This window comes from Parambassis ranga, chromosome 8 (genome assembly GCF_900634625.1).
Source record: "Parambassis ranga chromosome 8, fParRan2.1, whole genome shotgun sequence".
NCBI lineage: Eukaryota > Metazoa > Chordata > Actinopteri > Ambassidae > Parambassis > Parambassis ranga.
Window position 1 is genome coordinate 2,797,084 of NC_041029.1, and position 27,963 is coordinate 2,825,046.

Consider the following 27,963-nt stretch of genomic DNA (forward strand, 5'->3'; position numbering starts at 1 on the left):
CCTGCTCCCAGCCGCTTCAGTCACACCCTTCCCCGGCTTCCCCCCTCCTCACCCCACGATTCCCGCCCGCCATGTTCTGGAGGAGGAGAAGGAGGTGGAGGTGGTGGTGGAGGAGGAGGAGGGGATAGTCCTGGCTTTAGCTGGTTTAGCATTAGCAGCGCATAGCTAGGCGGAGGCGCAACAAGCTCCTTGAACGCCGGAATAAGTCACATCTATCTCGATTATTTCCCCTGGAATTTGCCGAACTCTTTTAAGGCTGTGGATCCCCGGAGCGACGGTAGAAGCTGACCTTACCCACTAACATTACGGTGAGTTACCGTCCCGCTTCCACAGACAGTCGGGTTGTTTTGTTTTTCCAGGGTGTCCTGTAATCCAGTTTGCTGTGGTGATGTCTCCACCGAGCACCCGTCTTGGCTGCTAGCATATAGGGTTGCTAACTAGCTTAGCATGCTACCTTAACATGAAAAATACTGCTCGGGAGCAGACGGAAATTGTTGTGTATTTAACCATAGGACTCAACTTGACTACAATAAACGGTACGTTTAGTTATTAATGTTACAGTAAGTGATCAACAGTTGTGTTTTTAGCCAAACTACGGGAGGAAGGAGTGCTCATCTCAGCTAGCTTTGACCTAACTTTTTAAAAGCTAAGTTTGGATCACAGAATTAGACCTGTTAGCTGTTTTAGCTCAAATATTGGCTGTTTACAGAACTGAGAGTCCAAGTTGTGTGATAAACCTAACGTGTGCTGGTTTTTACACTTTTCTGGTGAGCCGAGTTAACCTGTTAACTTAGTCAACGCAAGCAAGTTAGCTTATTTTGCTAGCTAACTGCAACTACTTGCCGCAAGTTTGCAGTTAACTTAGCGGCAGCGCTAAGTAGCCTGTGCGGTAGTTATTCCGTCTGATGTGTTATAATGACGCCACATGAACTTCCATCCATCATTATTTCGAAACCCAAACCGGTAATTTACCGGAAACCTCACCGAGGCAGTTTACCGAGCTCATAAGCTAAAGCTACTTTAGCTTTTGTGCTAACTATCAATCACATCAGGGCAGAGAGGCGCCGTGATTTTTCTCATTTAAACGGGGTTTGTATGTTTCTGCACAGCTGTTCCGTATTTTTTGTTCAAATGATGGTTGAAGTAGAGCAAACCACAGTGAGTCAGCAAAGCCAAACTTCACCCACTTCTTGGTGTTTTTTGGGGTGATTGTTCACGGTGAGGGCGCTGTCTGCCTGCCGGATGGGCTGATAAATGTTAGAAGATAACTCGCAGGGTCAGGGTCGGTCTAACTGTTAAAGATGCTGCTGGTTTCCCCCACGGAGTTCCACTGGAGCCACGTTAACGTGGCCAGAGAGAGGGAGAGGGGCAGGGCTTTGTCTATTGTCAGGGCGATCAGTCAGTCACAGTGGGTGACAGATGCATCATCACTGTCCTCCTCCCGGTCCTGACTCGGCTTTGTCTCTCTTTCTCTGCCGGCAGAGAGGAGACAATAGGCGGGGTGATGATGCGCTGATCAGAGGGTAGCTCAGGGTCGGTGCTCAGACTCCCAGCCACCTCTTTTGGAAGAAGTGTTTGCGGTTTGACTGTCTTGGAGACTGTTAGAAGTTAATCCCGGGTTCTCTGAGCAGCGGAGGATTATTTCCTGCTGTATGCTGCGCTGAAAAGAAGGATGTGGCTGCAGGACTCCTGTCACACTCTCACACAGGCGCCTGGTTGTGCAATACCTCTATCTCCAGATCAGCTTTACTGTTTCTGTGTGACAAGGCGGACCTGTTCTCAGCGCTCTCCTTAACGCTAATCACAGTTTACATAGCCACACACACACACACACTCAGAAAACTTTGTAGCTCGCTGCCAGCTCAGCACTAACTTGTGTGTGTGCAGTTTAAAGGGAAACGACTCTTTATGTGGCTGTTGATCCATCCACTGTTGATGGTCAAATAGAGCCATAAATTCTTCTGTGTGCAATATTGACAGAAAGTGGAGTCGTCCTGCTTGCACAGCTGTTATTGCAGTGTCCACATGCACCAGGATGTGCTGCATGGTGGGCATAGTGCAAAGATCTTCACAGTTCACAGATCTTTGGGATCTAGAAGGAAAACTGGAATGTGAGCAGGCTGTTTGGTGTCAGCCGCTGAGTTTCTGGATGCTCAGAGCCTGCCGTGTTCTCACTAACGGAGTCTGTCCATGCACTGTGACACAGGGACAGTGACTCAGGGATTATCTTATTATATTATTATATTCTTTCCTATAGACAGATACAGAGGTACTGACAGGGAAAAAACACACATTGTGATTTGTAAATGTGATCATTGTAACTTATATCGCATGTTATTTTTTGATAAAAGACTTTCTACATCAGACATCCAGGAAATGCGATGAGTAATGTCTCTGGCTAATCCTGAAGGGGTTAATATCACTGTAGTGATCAATGCATGTTATCCTGCTCACTGCATGAATTTTTTTAGCTCAGTCTCACTCTAAATATTGATCTTGGTCCTTAGCAACAGTTTGTTGTATAGAAATAACAGATTAGCCACATTTGGCCAATCAAAATCAAGTATTCAACACAGCTGAGTGATCATTAGCTCAAACTGTTTAACCTCCGCTGTGTCCTTGTATCACTGATTTGTCAGCTTCCCATCTTTTTTATATAACTTGGACATCTTGCTGTCATTCAGGACAGACTGTGATGCATTATAAAGAGAGTATTGCTACAAAGGGACGGGTGTAAAAAAATATATCAATACGCAGACAAATCTGCCCCTGGACCGCCTGATTTCTTCTATTCTACACAACACACTGGCCGTTTGACAAGAATGATGACAGGCTCAGTCATTGGCTCATAATTAACCTGCCCTGACACATGAATATGTATCTCTGCACACACAGACGCTGTGTGCCGTCTCTGCTGGGTGAACTGAGCACAGAAGGACCGAGCGAAGGCAGGTCGGGGGAGGATGAGGAGGAGGGGGGTGTCTGCTGGTGGGGGTTGTTCCGGGATGTGAAGGGGGCGCAGGAGGGTGAGACGGACAAGACAGGCTCTCCTCTCTTCCTGCTGTCTGCTATGGGTGAATAGGTGATTATAGCAGCAGATGTGTCATTAGGTCTGAGCTAGTATTCATTGGGATGCAGGGTGAGGAGGAGGAGGGTGAGGAGGGAACGGTTTGGAGAGGGGTGGGGGGGCATGGTCCACAGGAATCACGTTTCACTGGCACTAAGTGAATTTATGGGATGTGCCAAGTTGTTTTCTTATCCCCCTGCCGAAGCTCCTCATTTCCTCACCCCCGTCCCCTCCAGCTGTCTGTCCATGGCATCGGGAGGCAGGAAGCTCCTGAACTCAACAAACACTCGAGTGTTGACGTACACATCCACTTACTGCTGTGCTGTGGAAATTGAATTGTTGCATTTTCTTAGACAGTTTTGCATTGATAACTAATCAGTCGGGACACTCTCCCATTGGTGAAAGCACCTGGTTGTGAGGCCTGTCGGCACACGCTCGCTGCACAGATCAGGTTACTGAATGGGACAAGTCATCGTAGGTATGCAGAGGAGCTGTGAGCGCTGCTTAACATCTGCTTATTATAGACAAGAATAAGATTCGTTTGCAGTGTGTAATTGTTTTTAAGAACCCGCAACATTGCTGTGTATGTAACGCAGATGTGAGTCTCCACCCGCCTCTGTGTGTGTGTCAGTCAGGAAGTGATGCTGATCTTTTAGAAACAAGGACAGGGTGTCGTCACTCACTCACACAGTCATCATCAGACTGGAAATGCTTCATCTCCCCTGCCACCCCCCAGCAGGCAGTGTGGAAACACACTGTTAATATGCAGAGAAGGAGCACAGATAAAATGTGTTACCATTTGAAAAATGAGTCAGGCTTCAGTTCACCACAAATTGAACTTTAAATTAAGCATAGCTAAAGTTAGCTAATGTTGACTTTGAGACTTTTCTTTAGGAAGCTTATCCTGCTCATGTTCACAGGGACTTGCTGTGCACTCACAGGAGGACAACAGGAACATTTCATGGCCTTTAGTGAAAAATAAGTGCTTCTCATCCCAGCTTGTAAGGCTGATCTTCTAGCTGCAGCAGCTGCTGCCATGTTTCACATCTTTTTATTCCTGCTGCACAGCTTACGACTGTTGAGGTCAAAGCAAATGATTTCTGATGGGGCAAAGTGTTAGAAAACTGGTATGGATGTAGATTGGTGGGATGTTTTGTTGCTTTGGGCACGCCTAAACATGCCACACGAGACAGTTGATGCAGCAGCACACCTCTGATGACATAATGCTGGCATATGCATGCGTCAATACGCTAGCTTTGTTTGTTGTTCTGTAGAATCAGGCAACCTAAGGGTTGATGTTTGTATTAGTACTAGTGCTGCCTCTGTGTCAAATGTGGCAGTATCTGCATACCTATATAATATAGGTACCTGGCAATATGATGCACGTTGTTGAAGAATGGAGGTGAGCAAGTTCTCTTAATATTACACTAAAAAATTTGACTTTTGCATTTTATTTTTCACCTGAAAAGCCCCACAGGCCTGGCTGTCCTGTCATTATTCACTTTCAACACCCTGTAATGTGCCATTGTGTCAAGTTATTGTAAACTCTAGTGCAGATTATAAAAGTGGAAACAAAACACACTTCTTGGTCACACAGCACACCCCGGGTCTGTTATAATATGAGGGAGGCAGGCATGGAAATTGCTTATCTAAGTGTGAAACTATGAAACATGTTGTTTGTCAAGTTTCAAAAAGGAAGGTGCTACAGCTGCTTCTATAAATACAAATCAGCCCGGTCTATTTGTTGAGCTGCAGACAATGGGATTACACTGACACCGCACTGAAAGACGTTTAGATTAACGCGTGACATCAGCAGATGTTCAAAGTGTTTCTTCAGTGAGTTCTTTCCTTTAGAAAGAGGTTGATTTTTTTGTGAGTTCCTTCCTCCCTCCTGATGACTTTTTCTTCCCTGCACTGACCTGTTGTTTGTCTGTTTGTCACAGGTGATGGCGCTGTCGTGTGTGCAGCCTGCGCTCTGCGTGTGGAGATGGTTTTAACAGACGCTGCTCTGGAGGACTCAGGAACTCTGCACTGGCCTGGAGAAGCCTCATAAACAAACCTTTTACACTGCTGTGCCGTGAGAAAGGACACCGACACACGGACAGATAACACAAGCTTACACACATCTGTCTGTGTGTGTGTGTGTGTGTGTGTTAGCCTAAAACACTACCAGAGTCTCTTCTCCTGTGTGAGAGTGTGTATTTTATTTCTTTCTGTGTGTATCATCCTCATCGCCACCATGCCAAGCACCATTCGCCGGCAGATGAAAAACATGGTCAATAACTACTCCGAAGCGGAGAAGAAAGTCAGAGAGGCCACATCCAATGACCCCTGGGGCCCTTCGTCCTCGCTTATGTCCGAGATAGCCGACCTTACCTACAACGTGGTGGCCTTTAGCGAAATCATGAACATGATCTGGAAACGGCTCAACGACCACGGCAAGAACTGGCGCCACGTATACAAGGCGCTCACCCTGCTCGACTACCTGATCAAGACGGGCTCGGAGAGGGTGGCCCTGCAGTGCAAAGAGAACATCTTTGCCATCCAGACCCTGAAGGACTTCCAGTACATCGACAGAGATGGCAAAGACCAGGGCATTAACGTCAGGGAGAAGAGCAAGCAGCTGGTGATCCTGCTCAAAGACGAGGACCGCCTGAAAGGAGAGAGGTGAGAGATGTGGCACAGTTCTGTGCAGAAGTTTAGTACTCTGTACCTGGCTGTGCTAATTCTGTGACATTCTGCTGTTTCTGCGCGCTGCCGTCGGAAACTTTTGAGGTCACCAGGCCTGAACGGTCTCAGACCTCTGCACCACATCCTCCACCAAGCACTAATGCTGATTAGTGTTTCACTGCTTGTCAAACCAATGCAATTAACATCTCTAAACTAGATCAGTAATAACCCCACAAAGTCTTACATCCTCAGTAGTTGATCTGCATCTTTTACTTCTTCTTCAGGCTTCTGCTTGTTTGTCATGGATCAGCACCCGTGTTGATTCTACACACTCAGCATTGATTGCTGCTCTGTCATTCTTCGGGGCTGATGTAATGAGTCCTGTTTGGGACAGTTTGAACGATTCTGAACTTTGTTTCTTTTTTTTAAACACACATCAGATTTGACAGATGACGGTCACGTCGTCACCAATTCGGCCTGCAGCTCAGCTCCCACTGTGCAGTCAGCCGACTTTAACTTCTGGCATGTCACAAATTCTTCTGCATCACATCTTTGTATGCTAAAATATTTGGTCATGTGTCTCAAACATTTGCTTAGAAATGACCATAAATCACATGGTTATGATCAGCATTAAAGAAAATAAGAGTCTGACAATATTTGAAACATCACAGAAAAAGCAGAAGAGACGGTGTCATCCAACGAGTTTAATTGAAACGAATGACTCTTCTGTTTCTTTTGTGTTTCTTAATCGTTTTCAGGGTGATTGATTAGATTATATACTTGTGTGTCCTGCTAGGTCTCAGGCCTTGAAGACCAAAGAGCGCATGGCTCAGGTGTCCACGGGCAGCAGTCACATGGGTTTCGGTCGAGGATCATCTCAACCCAACCTCTCCACTTCCTACAGTGAAGAGTATGGCAGGTCAGAGGGCTCGCCCGCCTCCTACCATGGCTGTGAGTATTCATTAAGAGAACACACACACACACACGGCTCGTTTCATATGTTTGGGCCTAACGTGTTTTTGTTTCCCAGTTGATGTAACTTGTGGCCTACATCCTGAAAACTGCCCCTCCCCCTGCTCTGTCTGCAGTTGGGCTGCATTCCACAGCGCTCTGTCTCCCACACACACACAGAAGGAGAGCCCCCCTCGTACCATTAATTCACATGACAGGAATCTGCCCATCCTTTCAGTGAGACTCAGTGACAGACAGTGTAGCAGTGAAGATGGAGAGCACCTCACTGTTTTAGAACTTGGTGACACACACACACACTGTTCTGTAGGAAAGTGATGAGTTTGACACAGGCTGCCTGGTATTTTTTTGGTGATGATTGCTTGCTGGGTTTCTGAACTGGAAGCACTGGTGCAGTGAGGGGGGGGGCTCGAGTTGAAAAGAAGCAGTCAGGAAGTGGGCTAACACAGTGTGGGGAAGAATAGTGAAACCCCAATGAAAGAGTGAGCTTTGACCTCTTTTCCTTTCACACCCTAGCCTCCCCATCCTTTATACGCTGCAGGATATCTGTGTGTGTGCTCCTCTTTTTTGCCTTGCCTGTACGTTTGAACGTGTGTCTCAGAGGCGGAAGTTCCAGCAGCTGAGTCATCACTGGAGAAAACTGACAGAAAGGCCGGCCAGTAGCCTCACAGCCTGGGCCACCGCTGTGGGAGTTGCCAAGGAGGATTTTTGGGATTCCAGTCCAGCCTTCCACGTATTGTTGTCCCGACAGGGTGTGAGTGAATGTTAGTGGAAGTGTGACTGTAGGTGCTGAGCTAGCCATCAGTCTTCAAAGAATCTAAAAACATCTGATCTGAGCTCATCCCCAGGTCTAAACATGTTTCAGTCCATTGCAGACATGGCTTCTGATCTAAGATTCACATGTTAAGAGATTATGATCACACACATGTTATTAAGCGTGCGTGTTTGTGTGAGAAAGACCCGAAATGTATTCTTAGACGGTGAATTCCCCTGAGGTTAACCAGACAACCATTGTTTCTAGGTCAAAGTTAGCATTTCATTTCACTGAAAACGTCCAATTTCAGTGAAGTCTTAGAATTGATTTGACATGTTTGAGGCAGTGTGGTCCAGGTCAAACGGCAAACTGTAAACACAACAGATCTTTGTTGTATCCTCCATCCTCACGGTCTGTTCCTGAGCAGCCTGTTTGTGGCATTTCTGCTGCTTAATTCTTTATTTTTATCCTGTTCATCTACTACTGATGTCTGTTAATGTTCACTAAACCCTTTCCTTTCATATTCAGAGCCCAAATTGCACAGTGCTCATGGAGCCTTTTTCATAGTTATAGAACAGAGAGGTTAAAGGACATCAGACAGAAAAGGCTGTGGGTGAAGGGTGAACCATCATTTCCTGGTTGGTCATCACTCAGTCTTCAAATGTTTTGTTCAGCTGTTCGTCCACACATTAGCAAGAATTAAGATCCAAACAGCTGCTGGTAGAAGAATGATGAAGCTTTGACTGAAGAATGCCCAAAAACTGGGATTCTCCATATAAGGTTGATTCCCACAGTGGAGTGGTGTGTTGTAGTTGGCTGTGGGTTTTATTTATTTGTCTCCCTGACTCACTACCACTCAGAGTTTGTTATTTTGTGCCAGTTTAGGGACAGAACGTTGTGGCCTGCAGTTTATTTAAACCTTTAAAGAGGGCTTTAAGAAAACAATCTTTCGGATATTAGACTGTGATGCGTTGAGGTGCTGCATGCTTGGAACGTGTTAGTGTTGGTGTTTATAATTATTAATGGAGTTTAAGGGGCTCAGTAAGGTCAGATCTGCTCTGAAATCAGCCCGAACTTTACCACTGACCTCTTTGCGTCCTGGGCAGTGTGTCCCCGTGTCGTACAGCTGGGACCACGGTCTATTTAAAGCTGACATGCAGCTGATGTTCTAGCAGCTAAAAAAACTCACCTTTATCCCTAGTGAGGCAGGAGATGTGCCGTATTTAAAGATGCCAATCTAGACAGATGGTAACGTGGGAAAGTTTTAGACATGAGATGTTTACATTCTTATTGACCACACAATGTCCTCAGTGAGGCGTCTACTAGGTCTTTGGTGAGCCAGAACCACATGTAAAGACATGAGGCAGATGGTACAGCCCATTTAGAGCCCTGAACCAGAAACTGTATAAAGATGGACGCTGTGCCTGCTGCACCAACGTGAGCCAAAACATCTGGATCACCCCCTGGTGGCTGGCTGCAGTATACACCATAAATCCACCTCCTCCATGTTAAAGGATGGAACACGGACCCGACTAAACACTGAAAGTACTCCTCAGCTCCTCCTGCTGAGATGGTTTATTTAGTTAGCTGGTTTGTATCATGCTGTCCAATCCATACATTCATATATTATTTAACTATTGCTGGCTAAACATGAAGGCAGACCAGCGGCAGTTCGACCTCACCTCTTTAACTCTGCTCTGCACACTTCACATCTTGTTCCACCATGGCAGTGATCCGTGTGAAGGATCATTTACGGTTATATTTTTATTTATTGGGGCATTTGATAAACAGCAGCAGCAGCTTCCCTAAATCACCTCCAGGCTTCCAGGAAATATGTAACATTTTCTCATAATGGAAATATTATTGCGGCCGATTTTGTTGTATGATGATAGAAAACCTGCAGATCACTGATAAATTACTGAGCAGAAGGATGTTAGTCAAAGCGTGAAGTTTCAGTCATGTCAAATAGTGAAACTACCCATCAGTCTTTCTCTGCGTCATATTTGTGTCACTGTTATTTTTGGCTTTTGTGGTGCCAGTGGCATTCAGAATAATCTTATTTGATCACGATGTTGTGTGTGTGTGTGTGTGTTGGACAGAGGGAAAAAAAGGAGGTGGGCAGAATTCTTTTTTTATATTGTTCATTACGGATAAAACATCTTTTCATATGAATCACCAGGCAGAGAAATAAAGCAGAAAATATGGGGTTCACTGTATAATTGCACACCCACAACATTCACACAGAAAAGATGGAGTAGAAACATGATGATGTAGTGGTTACCGTGGAAACAACAAAGTTACTCACCCTTTAAAAGAAGACAATCGGAAGCATTAAAGTGAAGCCGAGCAAGCTTCTTCTTTGCCAAATGTTTTGCCATGTGCAGTGCATCTGTGTTTTGGTGCTGCCACATGGCCTGACCTAATCCAATAAGCCTGAATGGACCCGGCATCCCTGGCAGGCTCACTGAAGGCTTGCACACTGGTATAATTAAAATGGGGCTATTTATACTTTAGAGGTTTGATACAGTGACATCGTGTATATGAGGTGTGTGATGGCTTCTTCTTGTGTGTCTGTCACAGCCACATCTCCAAACCTGGGCTCGGAGCTGGAGCAGGCCAGACCTCAGACCAGCGGGGAGGAGGAGCTGCAGCTGCAGCTGGCACTGGCCATGAGCAGAGAAGCTGCAGAGCAGGTACATGTGCCAACATGGCGGAGCGAACGCTCGTGCCTTTTCCAGAGTGTTTGATCGAAACATACACACACGTGGCGCTCATGCTAACGAAGCGTGTGTGTTTAGGAGGAGCGCTTACGCCGTGGGGATGACCTGCGACTACAGATGGCCTTGGAGGAAAGTAAGAAAGAAGGTCCCGGCTCGGCAAAACTGGCCAAGAAGAAGAAAGAGGTACAGCGCACACAAACGTGGAGGCTGCCATGACTCAGTCGTTCCATTATTCTCCATCTTGTCTCTCCTGATCGCTCCCTCTGCTCCCTCTGCACTCTTTAAGTCTCATTATTCTGGCTGAGGGCACACAGCAAAGTGCTCATGTTTTTGTCAATACGTGATGACGCAGTGATGCTACCGTCTGTCCTACATTTTTCCTCTTCCTCTGTCTGCATCATCATCCTCATTTTGTTTCTCTTCCTGTCGTTTTGTAGCCTCAGTCATCTTTGATGGATTTGATGGATGTTCCAGAGCCCAGTGCCAGTGCTGACCCCTGGGGAGCTGGAGCTGCTGCTGGGGCTCGTGCTGGAGCAGGAGCTGGGGCTGGGGCTGGAGCTGCTGCTGCATCAGCAGACCCATGGCAGCCTTATGGTACACATATATATTCACATTCACATCACCATCTACTAGACTCAGTGTGTGTGTGTGTGTGTGAGAAGCATCCCTGCTCTTCACCTGCAGCTTGTAGCACTGTAAGTCTTTGTTAAATAGGAATGCTGCTCTGCTGGTCCTGCAGCATTACTGCTCTGAGGTGAAGGGGGGACGTTAGAGGAAATTATTCTGAAGGGAAAAAAAGAGTGTGAAAAAAAGGGTTCACTGCTCTTTAGGTACCCCTGTTGTTGCATCTCACAGCAGTCTGTGTAAGTAAAATAAAAAGCTTTTGGCCAATGAAAGTGCTGCGTTTGAACCCATCCTAGACAAATGCTGGTGCTACCGTTAGCGTAGCTTAGCTTAGCCAGTGGAGTGCAGTCTCTAGCATGTCATGAGCAGCAGTGACAACAGGAGCTCTCTATCCGCCGGTGGGAGTGTATCCAGATTCCAGTTTATTTACACATTTGTAAAATCAATCATTCGAACTGTGCTACTCTGCACACACATACACTTGTTGCCATAATTGTGTTGTTTCCATAAAGTTACTGAGACAGTACAGAGGGGGTGGTGTACACATTAAATTAGAGCCTACATCTTTCTTCACATTTACGTTTTCCGCTCCTCTCCCTCTTCTCCCTCCGCTCCCCTCAGGCTCTGCCCCGAAGCCGGCTGCTCCTGTAGACCCGTGGGGTGCGTCTCCTTCTGTCCCTCCGTTGAAGAGCACCGATCCCTGGGCACCAAACTCCACTCCTGCCTCCGACCCGTGGGGCTCTGCAGCTGCCCGCCCCAAGACCTCCATCACAGGTGATGGAGCACAGACTTGGAGTTTTAGGATGACACGGGTTCATCTCCATCTGCATGCTTCCAGCTGTTTATTGTTTTCATTTGTCTCCTGGTCAAATTATCCATGCTCACTCCTCTGTGTGCTGTGTGTGTGTTTCCATTTGTCCATGTCTCTGTGTATTGCTGTGTGTGCGTGTGTGTGTGTCCATTGTCTCCTTGCAGGTAGCTTTGACCCGTTCAGTGCGTCCAACGGTACGTCCAAAGAAGACTTCTCAGAGTTTGACAGCCTGCGCTCTTCCTCCTCTGTCCCTACTGGTACTCACCCTGTCTTTGTCTCTCTAATGCCTCGGAGTCTGTGTTGTTTGTGTCTGAAATGATGCCGGTCTGCACACAGACACACACATGTCCTGTCTTTGTATGTCACCACACCTGAGCAGACACAGAGGACTTTATGCTGTGACTGCTCAGGTCTGGTCTCGTATCACTGTGGTGGAATCTGGTGCAGTTCTTACTGTGTGTGTGTGTGTAATGCTCTTAGCGTCCGGGTTATGGAGCCCCTCTCACATCTGCTGTGATGAACGTCTAAATTACATTTGCACTGCCTGGAATCATCCAGACGTACCACCATGCAGACTTGCAGCCATCTGCAGCTCTGTTGCGTTGTTGCTCAAACACCTGGAGGTGAATACAGGGCTCCAGGGGAGTTCGCCTCTCATGTGGTTCCTCTGCAAACGGCCAACTGCAGTAAATCAATAAGGTTAATGATCCTCACAGGTGTAGTTCAGCAGGATCATCTTCACTAATGAACACTACTTTATGATGTCTGAAGCCTAAATATGATCACCAGAAGCTAAAAGCTAATGCTACGCTATAAAGCAGCTACAGCATGGTCACATGACTACAACCTCAGCACCACCAGGTTCACCGCCCTGACCACTGTAGAAGAGGTCAGGGCGGTGAACCTCACCGCCCTGACCTCTTCTACAGTTTCTGGTTTTAGGACTCATCCTGTGTTCTGTGTTCTGCCATGGTTCATACTCAGGATCAGTGGTTTCAGCTACACATCCAAAAACAAACTGATCAGTCGAATAGATTTTCTGTGTACCTATTGATACCAGGTGCTCGTGATCCATCCATGCACGAATATGCTTTGAGGGCTCCAGTGTGTGTCCGGGTCTGAGTGTTTGTTTGTGTGGGAGGTTGACACTGGTGTCAGACTTTAGCTCTGAGTGAAATACTGCTGCAGTCACGGTAAGAAGGACTGATGGCAGCGAAGGCAAAGAAACAACTGTCTGCAGACTGTGGTTAAACTCTGCAGGATTTATGAAGCGTTGATGCACAGTGGGGCTGTCTGATCTTATCATGACTCTTCTCTATCTCTGCTGTATCCCAGCTCTCTCTGTGTTTGTGTGTGTGTGTGTGTGTGTGTGTGGATACATTAATGAATGTCTCCACTGCGGCTTTAACGAACAGCCAGCCTGTCTGCCTCTGAGCTGCTCTCATAAAAGAAGCTTCTCGTTTTATTGAATCATCCCAGGTTTATTTTACCATGAATGTTAATGTGCAGAGACAGGCTCAGTGTGTGTGTGTGCATGACCTTCAGAGAGGAAGGAGTGGACGGCAGAAAACAAAAATACCACAAAGCAACTAGATGTTGAAATGTTTGGTTTCTAATTTAAGTGCTCCTCTTCCTCTTCCTCCTCATGGTCCAGGTGATGGCGGCATAGCTTCCTCTGTCCCCTCCCAGGTCAGTCTGGTGAGCAGCAGTAGCCTGGACCTCTTTGACCCGCTGCCCACCTCCACATCATCCTCTTCTGCCTCCACAAACCCGACCAGGAAGACTCCGGAGTCCTTCCTGGGTCCCAATGCTGCCCTCGTCAACCTTGACTCTCTGGTGACCAAACCAGCTCAGCCGGCGCCCGTCGTTAACCCGTTCTTGGCTTCAGGAGGAGGTAAGAAAATCAAATCTCAACTGAAATGTTTTAGCATAATACAAATGAATAGGTTAGGTACAGTACAACCGAACATGATGCATTCACGGATCATGGGAGAGGAGCGTGAAGAATGTTTCTATTTTTCGATTTGAGCTGTGGTGTTTGATGTAATTTTGAAACTCGTTTTCAGGCTTTTGGGTTCAGAGGGTTTTTCTAATGTTAAAGTAAACACAGTTTGTACAGTTAGCGGATGCCTGAACAGGCCTGCTGGGTTTAGGGGTGTATCACAGATATAAGTCTCTGAACCATGATTTCCTCGCTTGTCTCCGTTCAGGTGGCTCCGCTCCAGCTCCAGCTCCAGCTCCAGCTCCAGCTCCAGCTCCAGCCAACCCCTTCCAGGTTACCCAGCCCGCCCCTCCGACCCTCAACCAGATGCGCGTCAGCCCGATGCCTGCCGGCTTCGGCGGGATAGTGGAACCCATGGCCCTCTCCTCCATGCCGGCTCAGCCCATCACCATGGTCCCCCTGGCAGGGATGGCCCCCATGGGCCGTGGGATGGGCGGCGTGGGAATGAGTGCTGGGATTCCGGCCTCCATGTCCATGCCCCAGCCGCTCTTGAGCATGCCCCCTCAGGCTGGAACACAACCCGCCGGACCCACCAACCCCTTCCTGTTGTGAAAGGAAGTGCTCTCTCTTTGAGAAGCTTCAAAATGAACAATAAGACGCCCGATCCCATTTATCCACCTATAACCACCTTAGCCCACACTCCTCCTCCTCCTCCTCTCTTCTTCCTCTCTGTGCTACGAGCTGCCTAGTCCTGTGTGTTCCATACTGATCCGACAACCATGAAGACTCTCAGAGTGGCGGCGGTGTTTACAGTCCCCACTCTGCTGCTGTGGAGTGACAGTCTGACTGTACTAATGCCAGGATCTTATCTTCTCAGTAGAGCTAATCTTTTATAAGCCCTGTCAGCTGGTGTGTGTCTGTGTGTATGTGTGCGCGCACATCTCAGTACTTTTACACTGTGTCGATTCCAGTGAGTTTTACTTACACACACTGGCGTACGAATGAGAGATGGTCAGATGTGTTTATACTGTTTGTGTGTGTGTGTGCGTGTGGTACAAAGCAAAAATTTTGCACATTATTTTCTGACTGTTGGTCTCACCGCTAAAAAGACGACACTCTTGGTACCGCTCAGTCACTCCCCCCCTCACTTTCTGACCCTCCATGTGAACTTTGACCTCAGCAGGACTAACAGTGAATTCTTATCGTTGTGTGTGTGTGCGGCAGTGCTCACATGTTACTGCTCAGATGCTAACAGTAGTGTGTGTTTAGAGACTGATGGCATCAGTATTTTGCTATATGAACAAATGGATGCAGCAAAGCATCATGGGACAGTTGTTTCTAGGGTCAAAGGGATGAGGGAGGTGTGTGTGTGAGATACGATTAGCTTCCAAGTGTACTTTAACGAGCAACTTTTTCTGTTTCTCTCTCTGGACTTAGAATTTGCTCACGTTTAGTTTCTGAAGGTGCAGCAGCAGCCTTAATTAAACCGTGTGTGTGTGTTTCTATGGCGACGAGGATGCAAAGAAAGCATGGCATGTCAGCCTCTCAGCGTTGGACTGGATTTACAGTGGCTAATCTGTCATTACAGAGTGGACTCACACACACACACTGGAGGATCAGTCTATTGATAGCACAGGGAATCCCACAGCAAACAGCAGCGAGTCGTGTAAACAAGCAGTTGTTGACTTTTGTTTTGTTGTTATTGTTTAGATGTAAATCCGTAGCCGAGCCTTTCTGAGTTTTGGAGCCGTGTACTAGCTAAACATCGTGTCATCTTTTCTCTCTCTCTCTCTCTCTCTCTCCTGTCAGCCTATGGGTAGGCTTCATGATTCTCTTCTCTTAGAAGCACAACTGTTACCAAAGTCACAGCAGCTGTGATGTCAGAGGAGGCCACGCTGATCTGTAAACAGCAGGCTCTCACTTCACCTTATTTCCTGATGATATCTGATGTGTATGACGGCATATTGGGGCCAATTAACAAAAAAACTTTCAAGTTGACACATTTCTGACACGAGTCACAAACTCGTCTAAAAAACTGATTTAAAAAGTTCTTCAGAAAAGACTCATACATTTATCAGAAAACACCTGATAAAGTGACACATTTATTCAAGTATAAAGTTAAGAGAAAAAGTTCACAAATGTATGAGAAACGATATACATTCATAAAAACAAACGTGTGGATAATCAATGAGATTAAACCTAAAAAAGCTCTTCATGAATTTGAGTTTGAATATTTAAGACATCATCTCTTTCCCTTCAGTCTTGTGAGGTTGTACCCTGTAGATTTCAGACATGGTACTTTGTTTGGCTCTGTATTGTTATTTTCAGAATGTATGGCCCCAACACGCCGTCATAACATCTGTCAAAAAGTCTTTTCCTAAATTTCAGCTGTCATGTTTTGTTCAGAAAGTGTTACGGTTGGCTGATGAGAAACAGCTGCGCCCTCTGTTCTGTAATATAACTGCCAGCCTTGTTACTGTGGAAGTGTTTTTTTTTCCCTTCTTTTTTTGGTGTGGGTTGGCGCCCCCCCGTGGTCTGCTGCGGTACGACAGCTGCGCCGCAGGGCTGTGGATGTTTCCACTTCCATTTCTCTCTCAGGCGTAACGGAGGGGCAGCTCCGCCCGTGTGAATGAGTTGATGCTTCGTGCTGAGGGTGGTGGTGGTGGTGGTGGTGGTGCTTGTTTTTATGAGAATGGATGTAACCAGCAGATGTTTTTAATCTCAATATATGCAAACATTGGAAGCGATGCGACGGCCTTTCTGTCACTGCGGCCTGACTCTTAAACTCCAGCGAGCCTTTTCCTGTGGGGAACCAACGGAGCTCCCTTTCTGATCCGCAGCGGCGTGGCCGGGTGCAGTGAAAACGTGGCCTGTGTGTGTAGCTCTGTGTGTTCATGTATTCATCACTTTGCTTTTATGGAGAGGACTAACTGACCTGACGGGCTGAGTGGTCTTTATATGCATAAACAGCCTCCTTTATTCTCTCTGTCTCGTTTCCTTCTCATAGTTCTGGGAGCAGGCTGCTTTTTTTTATCGTGCTCAAACCTGTTGGCATTATAACTGTATAATATAATTTATCATTTGTACTATTGTAACATACTGTTCTTCTGTATACCTTATTATTCTATGTAATGGGTTTTTGTAGGAAAAAGTCATTGTGGTATTTTAACGGCATCTAAACAAACGGACGCAGCGGGAGAGGACGGCTGTAGCTGCAACGGTTCAAAATAAAAACGTGTATCACTTCAGCTCCTTTGTTTGTTTTTTATTAAATTACACATTTATTTTAAAAAAGTAAAAAAAAACATACAGTGTCCACAGAAAGAGGAAAAATAAGTAATTCCATCAAGTGTTATTTTTACGGCTGTTCCTCTGTTGACCACATGGTGGAGGCAGACTGCGTGTGTGCAGGTGCAGGCGGTCCCGTGTCGTAGCCCATTTTCTTCATGTCTTTGGTCACGATGTGAAAGGAGACGGTGACGAAGCCCTGAGAGCAAACCCTCGTCACTGAAACGAGACGGAAAGACGGCTTCAGAGAGGATCAGCGTGACGTCACTGCAGCCAGTCTGCAGCCTCACTGGACGACACCAGCTTTAAGGACGAAGACATGAAAGCACCACTGACCTTCTCTGCCTTCACCCTGCGCCACAACTTTAGGGTCCGTGTACTCGGGCCGCCGTCCCAACAACCAGCTGCCAGAGGAAGGAGAGAGTGAAGTGGATGAGTAAGAAACAGCGCCACCTGCAGCCAGATGGGATGTTTAAAAGTCCTGACTAGACTGATGGTTGTTTATTTATTCAAGATTCAAGGAATTTATTGTAAATTCTTACTTTGCGAGTTTCCTTCACATGACTTTATACACAACTAAACTAAGATAAAAAAACAGACTTATTTATGAATAATCTGCATCAACCTACACTCAAGTTTATGAGGTGGATTATCGGGCAGGAGCATCTGTATTCTGCTTTATTATTAGTAACAATAAGGAAGAAAACAAAGCTCCGTGTATTTAATCTTAATATATTTAAAAACAGACCATCACTACAGTCCAATAACTGATCAGTCAATCTGCAGTCCTGAGTGTGAAGTTTGAGATTAACTAATCTGTGAATCTAGATGACAATAAAATAAGGAAAAGTGTGTGTATGTAGCCAACAGCACTTTTTATACTCAGAAATATAATAATAATGTTTTCAGTAGTTCTGCAGAGTTCTGTCTGCAGTCTGGACCTTCACATGTCTCTTGTCTTCTTAAAGACGTCTCTGCATCCAGTCTGCTTTTCATGCACACATGCAGCGAATGTTTGTGCACGAGATTTTTACAGATTACAGATTAGGTTTCTCTTATAAAAATTCTCAGATTACAAGAAGCATGAATGATTGTTTCTGCAGATGTTACTGTTCATGGTGTTTAGAGGACTCTTTGTCGTGTGTCTTCTACACGCTGAGGACAACAAACACACTGTGAACATGTCTCACCCTGTGAACTTCTGGAGTCTCCACGTGGGCTCAGGGACGAACATGGGGACGGTCCGCGTGTGTCTGAGGAACAAACACACACACACATTGTTTTTGTGTTGAACAATGCACAAACATGTGTGCTGGTTAATAACACAGAGGTAGAGGTGATACACACTGTCCGGGGGTGAAGGGGACGTGTGTCGCTCCGTATCCTCTGACCACATCATTACCAAACACATCTGGACCGTAGACACTGAGCACGAGCTGAGGCCCTGAACAGGAAACAGGAAGGAGGAAGTCACCACAATAAAAGTCTTCAATTCCATTTCTACACCATCCAATCAAACCACCTGTGCGTGTGTTTGTGTGTGTGTGTGTGTGTGTCTCACATCCGGACGGGTTCGTGCTCTTGAATGTTGTTTCCAGAGGGAAGTTCCACACGAGCCTGTGTGAGGACTGGCCGCTCTTACAGGTAATCTGGGTGATGCCCTCCTCCAGCCCCTGCACGGACACACACATCATGTCAGCGCATGTTTTTGGTCATGTTTAGCCGCATTAAAGCTCGTTTCTCACCGTGGTGGGAGCCCAGTCGTGTCCGTACACAAAGCAGTATTTGCAGTACAGGTTGTCGTACTCTGGAAACTGGAACACAACAAAAACATCACGTTTACACCGACAAAATACACGGTGTGCTAACGTTAGCTGAAATGAGCTGCTAGGCTAGGCTAACACACACACAGCAGCTCCACTCACGTTCGCGCCTTCGATCTGTCCGTTCACTGCGAGCAGGAACACGGACGGGTTAGCTGCCGCCATCAAGGCGAATTTAACTAAAGTAAACTTTAATACAGACAGAAAGTGCTGCTAATCAGTTAGCTACACCTCCACAAGCCTGCTCCGTTGCCACAGCGACGCTTGTTCCGCCCTACGGCTCCCTACGAGGTCCAAACTGAATGAGAGCGCTGAAATGATCCGAATAACCACAAGATGGCGGCAGAGTAACAAACATACAAAACGGCCAGCTGTTGTTTTAATTCAACACAGCAGGCCTAAGTTACACGAGCAGCACTTTAATTATCATTCTTTGTATCTAATATGTGCATTTATTTTCATACTTTATTATTATTTATTGTGAAATTTGACCAAAGTGATGACAATTTAAAAAGTTTTTACATTAACAAAAAACAATGTGCAATGTAGCCTAATTAATTTACCACTAATGTTATCCCCTCGAGGGGAAAAAAACTTTTTGGGAGATTATTTTAAAAAATATTTCCAGATCTCTCCAGCTCCAGGTAGTTTTTTTAATCTTTCTGTTATTGTCTTCATCATATTGTGTGTGACATAAACAGCATTAAATCACATGATGTGAGCTGTTCACTGTCAGCGTGCGGCTTCATACAGAACAGACCTTTATTCCTGAGTCTGCAGGTCGACCTTTGAACACATCAGCCATGACTGTGCTCCTTAAACTCTTTCTGTGCTGTTGTAATTATCAGCGCCTTTGTTCAGATAATTAGTTTCTGATTGCTGTGACTGGTCCTGCAGCCAGCTCCAGTCTGTGACCTTCATCACTCCTTCTCCTCCTCATCATCATTTTCAGCATCGGATAAAGTCCTCGACACGTTCAAGTGACTCCTGTTAACAATAATACTTTGTTAGTGAACCTCCCTCCCTGCTGTCCTCCTCTCTCTGTCCTCCTCTTCCTCCTCCCTGCTGTCCTCCTCTCTCTGTCCTCCTCTTCCTCCTCCCTGCTGTCCTCCTCTCTCTGTCCTCCTCTTCCTCCTCCCTGCTGTCCTCCTCTTCCTCCCTGCTGCCCTCCTCTTCCTCCCTGCTGTCCTCCTCTTCCTCCTCTCTGTGTCCTCCTCTTCCTTCTCTCTCTGTCCTCCTCTTCCTCCTCCCTGCTGTCCTCCTCTTCCTCCCTGCTGCCCTCCTCTTCCTCCCTGCTGCCCTCCTCTTCCTCCTCCCTGCTGTCCTCCTCTTCCTCCCTGCTGCCCTCCTCTTCCTCCCTGCTGTCCTCCTCTTCCTCCTCTCTGTGTCCTCCTCATCCTCCTCTCTGTGTCCTCCTCTTCCTCCTCTCTCTGTCCTCCTCTTCCTCCTTCCTGCTGCCCTCCTCTTCCTCCCCTCTGTGTCCTCCTCTTCATCCACATGTCTTTCGTCTCTCCTGTCCCTCCTTCCCTCCTCTGGTCTCTCTCTGACCCCCTTTTGTTCCATGTCCATCGCCTCCTTTTTCCTGCCAGAAGCCTGATTTAGAGTGGGACGGCTTCCTGACTGGCGGCCCATTTAAAGCTGCTGCAGACTGTGGACGGTCCAAACGGGTCATCTGACCTCGTTTCCTCCGACTTTTACCTGCAAACTTCACACACTTTCTCACACACACACACACACATTAAGCATGACAAGTGTAATTAGTGAGTCATATTTACCTTGTTTTCAATGGGTACACATACACTTGTGTGATGTGATACACAGTAATGGAGGTTAGCATCTCACTGTGACTGATGACTTCACCTGCAGGAGGAAACAGAAATAAGAGGAGGAGGACGAGGAGTGAGCGGACAGGGAGAGAAAACAGAGCAGAAGAAATGGAGAATAATTAATGAAGAAATAAGTGAAGGCTGTGGAGGATGGGGAAGAGGAGAAATAGGAGCTGCTGTGGATCTATTAGGAGTCATAAACTTATCATTCTGGAGAAATGAGGCCACTAGAGCCACAGACCTCAGACAGAATGTTTCACTTCCTGTGTTTACTGAAATATGACATGAGGGTTTTTGATAAACCAGCGCCTCGCCTCAGTGCCACCGTTGTCACCGTTGTCACCGTTGTCACCGTGCACCACGGATAGACTGCAACCAAAGATGGAGGAGCGTTCAGAGTCGTCGCTGGTGTAGCTGCTGTCTCTTCAAAAGGACACGTGCTCATTTTAAAGCTGGACGACATGCTGCTAACTTTTAAGAATCACCAGCTCCGGCACCTTTATTCTATGTGATTAGTTTTTATTAGTGTTTCAGAATGTCCCCTCTGGGATCAATAAACACTAAACAACCTCTCACTGTAACAGGGCTTCATGCATCATTTCCACAGCAGCTGCTCTGGAGTGGACACCTGTAACTCTCTCTGCTCCTGTTGCTGCTAGACTGTCTGCACAGCTTTCCATCCTGTCTGCCTCACCTGGACTCTGAATGTTACAGTCTGTGTGTGTGTGTGTGGTCCGCCTTTGGCCCAGTTTAAATCTTGTATTCCCTCTGGGAGTGGTACCAAAACTCCACATCATATTTTTAAACCTCCGTCTGAAAGTCTCAGGATTGGAGTCCTCTCAGCTCCCCGGAGGAGCCAGTCTCTCCAAAATCAGACTGCTCAGGCTGTTCAGGCTGTTTGGGCTGCTCAGGCTGTTCGGGCTGCTCAGGCTGTTCAGGCTGCTCGGGCTGCTCAGGCTGTTCGGGCTGCTCAGGCTGTTCGGGCTGTTCGGGCTGCTCAGGCTGTTCGGGCTGCTCGGGCTGTTCGGGCTGCTCAGGCTGCTCGGGCTGCTCGGGCTGCTCAGGCTGTTCAGCTGTGCTGCAGCCAGTTCACTGTAACGACCTTCAGTCACAAACAAATCAACAGTTTAACCTCAAAGGAATCGCCTGGAAATTTGCTCATTTGGAGCGTTTCAAGGTGACTGACGTGACCTGTGTCAGCTATGCGGTGGTTGTCTGAATTTGTGCATTGTGAATTGAGTGGATCTGTTACCATGGTAACCAAAAAAACCATCTCTGCAGATCGTCTTCCATCCATGGTAAATAAACAGGCTACAACATAGACTGTGTATAAAAATGGACGACATGACAGCTCACCAAAAGTGAGGCCAACACATCTGGACAACATCTGCCCCATTTAGCTGTTAGCTGCTAGCTAACGGCATCCAGAACTGAGGCTGATTATCATGGAAGTAGGAACAGTGACAGTAACAGCCCTTTTTACAGTAAAAGCTTCACTGGAAGTGCCTTCATAAACCACCACTCATCAGCATGTATCAGCGTCTGTAAACAGGAAACCCATCTGTGGGTCAGAGCTGTCAGCCTCCAACCACAACAGCTCATTATGTGTGAAGGTAGAACAGCCATCACACACCAAGGGGGTGTGTGTGTGAGAGAGAGAGAGAGACAGAGGGTCGTCCCGTAAACCTCAGCCTGCTCTGCCCATAGGCAAGAACCCAGCTCTGTAACCTTAACTGTCCTTCAGCGAGGAGGAGGAGGAGGAGGAGGAGGAAGAGGAGGAGGGAACAGGGAGGTACAAGAGAAAGTTACAGGGAGGGAAAAAGGATGAAGCTGAAGACGGTGTGTGTGTGTGTGTGTGATGGATGTGAGGAGCTCAGAGGGGAGGTTATTCAGATATTCATCAGTGGAGCGAGTCTTTAAGGTCAGCCTGGTGGACCGAGCTCCCCGCTGATGGACTTATAAGTCATGATGCTGTTGGCTGAGGAAGAGGACGAGGCAGAGCTTCGTCTGTGTTCCAGCCTGTCACGCTCAGGCAGCGTTTCTATGGATCACTTTGGTTTAATGCGCACAATTAAATCTCTGATGCTGCCATTTGTTTACCCAGCTCTGGTTGTTGACTCTGAGCTGCTGTCAGCCTCCCAGCATCCTGTGGAGCAGCGGCGACTGTGTGGCCCACTGCAGCACACAAACCTCCCACCCAGGGTCCAGGGTCCAGGGTCCGGCTGCACTAGCATGATACATAATGTCACAAACCGGACTGATCTAGATGTTACATTAGCTTTCTGCTGTCTGTCACCCTGATTCATGTGGTGGAACTTAGCATGCTCTCAGAGGCTAAATTAGCTAGCTGGCTAGTTACTGAAGCAGCAGAGAGGACCATGTGACACAGAAACAGGAAGTGATTGCTCAGTGAACGGACTGTTTGGTCTGGTATTTGGTGCTAACAGTGCTAACAGTGCTAACACTTTCACACATGCAGCCATCACTTAACCTTTGGACTGAGGAAGATGGATAACATATGAGAGAACTGCCTTACCTGGAACTGTGTTAAACACACACACACACACACACACACACACACACACACACACACACACACACACACACTTTACTTGCTGACTAGCTGCATCTATTTGTCCATCATCCAGCTCTCTGTAATATTTTCTTTCACTGACATGTCTGACTTTTGACTCCAATATCGCAGAGATCAGATGACTAATGCTCTGTTAGGACACACACACACACACACACACACACACGGTTGCTCTTTCTGTCAGCGGTTAGCTCCTTAGCATTCAGCCCTGGTAGCTGTTCCTGACAGGAAGAAAATCATGATAAGACTGATAATGATTTCATTCTCATGTGTGTGTGTGTGTGTGTGTGTGTGTGTACAGTATGTGTCTATTAAAATGGTAAATGTCTGCATCTTTTTGCTTACAGAGAGTCTCAATAAAACTTTAATCAATAGATGAATTGACTCAGGTAAACACAGCGTCTGAGCGTGTGTGTGTGTGTGTGTGTGTGTGTGTGTGTGTAGGTCAGGTAGGAGTGTCATCGATTTATGGCCGGCGTCTGAGGAACGAAGAAGCCATTTTTTATCAGAGCCTGTTAGTAATGTATGCATATCTGTATGTGTGTGTGTGTGTGAGGTATAGAGCATCATCATTAATATGGCTGCTCCATTAGCTTGAGTGCTTTCTGTGACAACATAATGGCCGTCGCCCAGACAACAGGGTCAACGTAGTTACGAACACGCCCGGCAACTGCTGATGTCAGTGCAGCAAAGTGGGTCCCGAAGTCACACACACACACACACACACAGACAAACACTCACATACAGATACAGACACTCCGGGCAGCTCTGAGAGGTTTTTGAGCTGATCAATAATGAAAGAAGGGATGATGGGAAGTGAGCGAAAGAGCTCGAACAAGTGAGTGAACAAGGAAGGCTGGAGGGGAGATGAAAACGAGAGAGACAGACTGCCGGGCCTCCCCCGAGAGCCCCTTCCAAGACAGCACAGTTACAATGGAGTTACACAGGCCCATTTCCCAAAAAGCATTTCAGCGGTAAGCTTATCTGCTCCATTATGAAGCCATAGATGCAGTAAGTGCCGGCGGTTTCCTGATTCCGCTTTCATTTAGCCATCAGATGGATCAGAGGGAGAAAGATTCAAGACAGAGAGCAAAGTTCAAACAAAAGTACAGAAGAGATGTTCAGCTGCAGCGCTTCCACTCATCTGTGCATCAGGAACCCTTCAACAGAACGGCAAATCAAAGTTGCAGTAACGTTGATGTGAACCAACACTAGCTCAAAGCTAGTACGCTAGTATGCTAGCTCGCTAACTGTCCTCACAGTCAAAGCTTTGTTTCAACTCTTGGCTAATTTCTGCTCTGTTGAACATAACGTGCAGCAGGATGGAACCATGAGACCCAGACATGTGTTAGCATGTTAGCACTTCCTGTGCCCCTCAGTGTGTGTGTGTTGAATGTTAGCATGTTAGCACTTCCTGTTCTCACAGTGTGGTTTTGGTTAGACGTCTGTAAAAAGGTCTGTGGCTAACACGAGCTGGAGTCAACGCCCACTGACCTGTGGTGAAAACAGGCTAAATGCTAACAGGTGGCTAAGTGGGACTATAAATGATGTCATCAAAGCCTTAAAGAGGTCAGGGCAGTGTAGTCATGTGACTGCGCTGAAGCTGGTTTGTAGCGTAGCATTAGCTGGCTTCAGACCTCATAAGGTGAAGATGATGCTGCTGAGGATCGTGCATGTTTATGCAGCGATCTGTCAGTCTGAGTTTATTCAGAGCCGCGAAGTTTCAGCTGAAAAGGTCAAACTGTCGTTTCGAGGTGTTGAAACGTGTCGACTGAATAATTTGTGTCAGAAAATGTGATGATAAAGGGCAGCGAGCTGACAGAAGTCACTCAGACGACGTGTGTTTTTCTGTTGCTCTTGATGATCCACACACAGACCTCATTACTCCTCTTCATTGATGCAGTGTGTGGTGTGTAAATATGGTAGGTCTGAGGATGCTAGTGTTAGCATTTAGCACCTCCTCCACAAAGCTGCCTGTTGTTGTTGTGGTGTGCAGAGTTTAAAGCTGCTGCATGGTTTCAGTCAGTGTTTCTTGCACTTCCTGTTTCACCTGTGTGCTCCTCGGTGTCATGCTCACCTTTTGTTGGTCTTGTGTCTGCGTTTGGATCCCTTTGGAATAAAGAAGGCTTATTTTGCGTTGTTGTCAGTAGACGTTGGCTGTTTTTGTTGTTTGCTACGGATCCTCTTTGGCCGGCTTCCTTTGGTCCAGTGGTACTAAAGGAGGACACAGAGAGGCGTGGGATGTGACTTAGTGAGCTGGTTGTTAGTTAACCTGTGAGCCCGGCAGCATACAGCTGTATCATAGTGTGTGTGTGTGCGTGTTTGTACAGAGCAGCAGAGTCCCACAGGCAGCACCATCTATATTTCAGCAGCTGCAGAGCTGCTGAAGAGCCGAGCTTTGAAGAGGTGGAGGGGGAAGAGGGTGAGCAGGGGTGAGCGAGGGTGAGCGAGAATGAGGGAGAGCGAGGGGGAACAAGGGTGAGCAGGGGTGAGCGAGGGGGAACGAGGGTGAGCAGTGCCTGGGATGGACCGAGAGCAGAGCCAGAAACATGACATGAAGGCAGACAGCTCTGCTCAGCAAGTTACAGATTAAATGAGAATTATGACTCTGAATTACCCACAATGCACTTTGTTATCGAAGATAATGGTGCACATTTATCCAGGACCTTCTGTCCGTACCATCGTTTAATGAGGAGCTGATGTGTCATATTTCTGTGCACATGATGTCCTGATGGCTGATGAGTGACATGTTTCCATGGTCGGTCCTGAGTCTCGTGTGTGTGTGTGTGTGCGTGCGTGTGTGTGTGTGTGTGTGTGTGTGTGTGTGTGTGTGTGTGTGTGTGTGTGTGTGTGTGTGTGTGTGTGTGTGTGTGTTCTCCTCTGACAGATTGAGGAAACATCTTGATTCTTGATTCATCTTGTTTAGGACTTTGGACTTGAGGACAAAGACTTGAAAGTTGTCCTCTGATTGACTGACAGCTTTCACAGTCTGTGATGACCAATCAGGAAGCTGCTCATTAACATGCATGTAGATCACGGAGAGAGTGAGGAAGACTGTGGCAGGCTGACTCAAACATCTGACTGCAGTTTGTTTGTGTCTCTGCAGATTCCCACACTTTCTGCATGTGCGTGGGTTCATACGTGTGTGTGTGTGTGCATGCATTGCAGGGCTCTCAAACAGTGCAGTCTGGTTGCATAGCAACAACATCACCCCCATCCCCTCCTCCTCCTCCTTCCTCTTCTTCTTCTTCTTCTTCTTCTCTGCGAGCATTTGAACTCCGGTGCAACCTGAAAACATCCTTAACGGTTTCACACATACACACAAACACACACACACCGCCTGGCTCAGAGGACAGTGTGTGTGTGTGTGTGTATCTGTAGCTTCCACAGAGCTGAGCACATGAAAGCAGCAGAAGAAGAAGAGGTCCTCCTGGCAGCTCTGCAGTGGTTCACCAGCTGCACGGTCAGACTGAATGTGGATGTTCGAGGCCTTTAAAGGCGACTCTCACACACAGCCTCTGTGTTTCATCTCTCGCTTCACACACACTCAGCAGAGTGGGAATTCTGCATGTCTTGACAATCACATTACTGCCCCCCCCCCCTCCTCCTCCTCTTCCTCCCATGTGGCCTAGTTAGAGAAATATGCATAACTTCTTCATTTAGGCCTGCAGCTGGAGTCATACAGCAGCCGACGAGCGGTCTGACGGTGCTCCTGATGCTCCGCCTGGAGGCACGGCCTCCATCATGACACCAGCAGCTTCACATTCGTTTCGCTGTAATTGTGTTTACAGATGTGTTGCTGCTGTTAAACGCGTGTGATGATGATAAGTGAGGGAGCGCAGTGACGGCGTGCAGATCGGATTTGGATAAACTTGGCAGTGCAGCCAGGCTGTTATGAGCCAGTCATCCAAACATGAATAAAAAGTTCAATCCTGCCAGAGGAAGGCGAAACGAAGCCGCTAACACTGTTAGCAGCATCATAAAGATGGAGGACGCTGTTGCTTCAGCAGCTTGTTGTAACTGCAGTGTTTGTGTTGACGATATCCAGGAGTTAAACTCTAAGGAAGCAGGTGAAACTCCAAATATGGGCATAAAGGAAGAGCCTAAGTGGAGCTGAGGCCAGAAAATCAGAACTTATCTTATTGATGATGTCAGGAGTGTGTGTGTGTGTGTGTGCGGCACAGTGATGACACGTCTTGAATTAAACAGGAGAACCATAATGCACTTTCACTGCTTCCAGTCTGACGCTACTTACACAAACAGATTGTGTTTAGTCAAGTTAAACCTGACATAAATGTTCTTTATTGATCTTTCTAAATGACTTTATCAATATTCAGCTTATTTAACCTTATTATACACATTTAACCTTCAGATTCTTTTTGTAGCTGAAAATATCGACACTGCTGAGAGTGTAACGTGACCACATGTGTCGTCTGACTCTGCATTATGTGTAGAGTCAGTGTGTGTGTGTGTGAGTGAGTGAGTGAGGGTCATACCATTAGCAGCTGTCAGACTAAAGAATTCAGGCCTGGTTTAAAGGACCTCAGAGGAGAATTAATACTCATTACTGAGTAAAGTGACTACTGCAGCACACACCTACAGTGTGTGTGTGTGTGTGTTTCTGCACCTGTTTAACACATGAGCTGCAGGACTGTTGAATCCACAGACCTCTGGGTGCACACAGACATCGACCTCCAGCAGCGCTCCATGAACACTGACATGTCAGGATCAGGGTTCTGACGTGTACATCAACACAGGAAGAAACCTGAAGGCTCCAGAAGTCTTAAAGCTGAATGAAGAGCTGAGGTGGTGGGGCTGTAAAGATGACTGCTCTGTGGAGTCAGGTATCAGCCTGATGTTTAACATCACTGCAGAG

At 46.9% G+C, this 27,963-nt stretch overlaps 2 protein-coding genes across 6 annotated transcripts; one reads left to right on the forward strand and one right to left on the reverse strand.

The window, feature by feature from the left end:
• The first annotated feature begins 110 nt into the window (after nt 1–110).
• On the forward strand, nt 111–27,710 carry epn2 (epsin 2). 5 transcript variants are annotated; one of them, XR_003671046.1, is made up of 12 exons: nt 111–308; nt 5,011–5,734; nt 6,534–6,688; nt 10,041–10,153; nt 10,259–10,363; nt 10,618–10,774; nt 11,426–11,578; nt 11,780–11,872; nt 13,270–13,509; nt 13,826–15,053; nt 19,040–19,044; nt 27,690–27,710. XR_003671046.1 is itself a non-coding variant. In XM_028411264.1 (10 exons), exons 2-10 carry the CDS (start codon nt 5,307–5,309, stop codon nt 14,167–14,169), a joined length of 1,788 nt encoding a protein of 595 aa, XP_028267065.1. In that variant the 5' UTR covers nt 111–308; nt 5,011–5,306; the 3' UTR covers nt 14,170–16,805. The 5 variants fall into 5 exon arrangements, 3 of the variants coding, with proteins under 3 accessions (XP_028267065.1, XP_028267066.1, XP_028267067.1); XR_003671047.1 differs by lacking the exons at nt 19,040–19,044; nt 27,690–27,710 and adding an exon at nt 24,691–24,693; XM_028411264.1 differs by lacking the exons at nt 19,040–19,044; nt 27,690–27,710 and having other exon boundaries at nt 13,826–16,805.
• On the reverse strand, nt 16,879–18,929 carry b9d1 (B9 protein domain 1). The gene is made up of 7 exons (XM_028411328.1): nt 18,771–18,929; nt 18,591–18,659; nt 18,407–18,518; nt 18,193–18,289; nt 18,036–18,098; nt 17,182–17,249; nt 16,879–17,064 (listed from the first exon to the last, which is right to left on the reverse strand). Exons 1-7 carry the CDS (start codon nt 18,831–18,833, stop codon nt 16,916–16,918), a joined length of 621 nt encoding a protein of 206 aa, XP_028267129.1. The 5' UTR covers nt 18,834–18,929; the 3' UTR covers nt 16,879–16,915.
• Nucleotides 27,711–27,963: the final 253 nt, after the last annotated feature.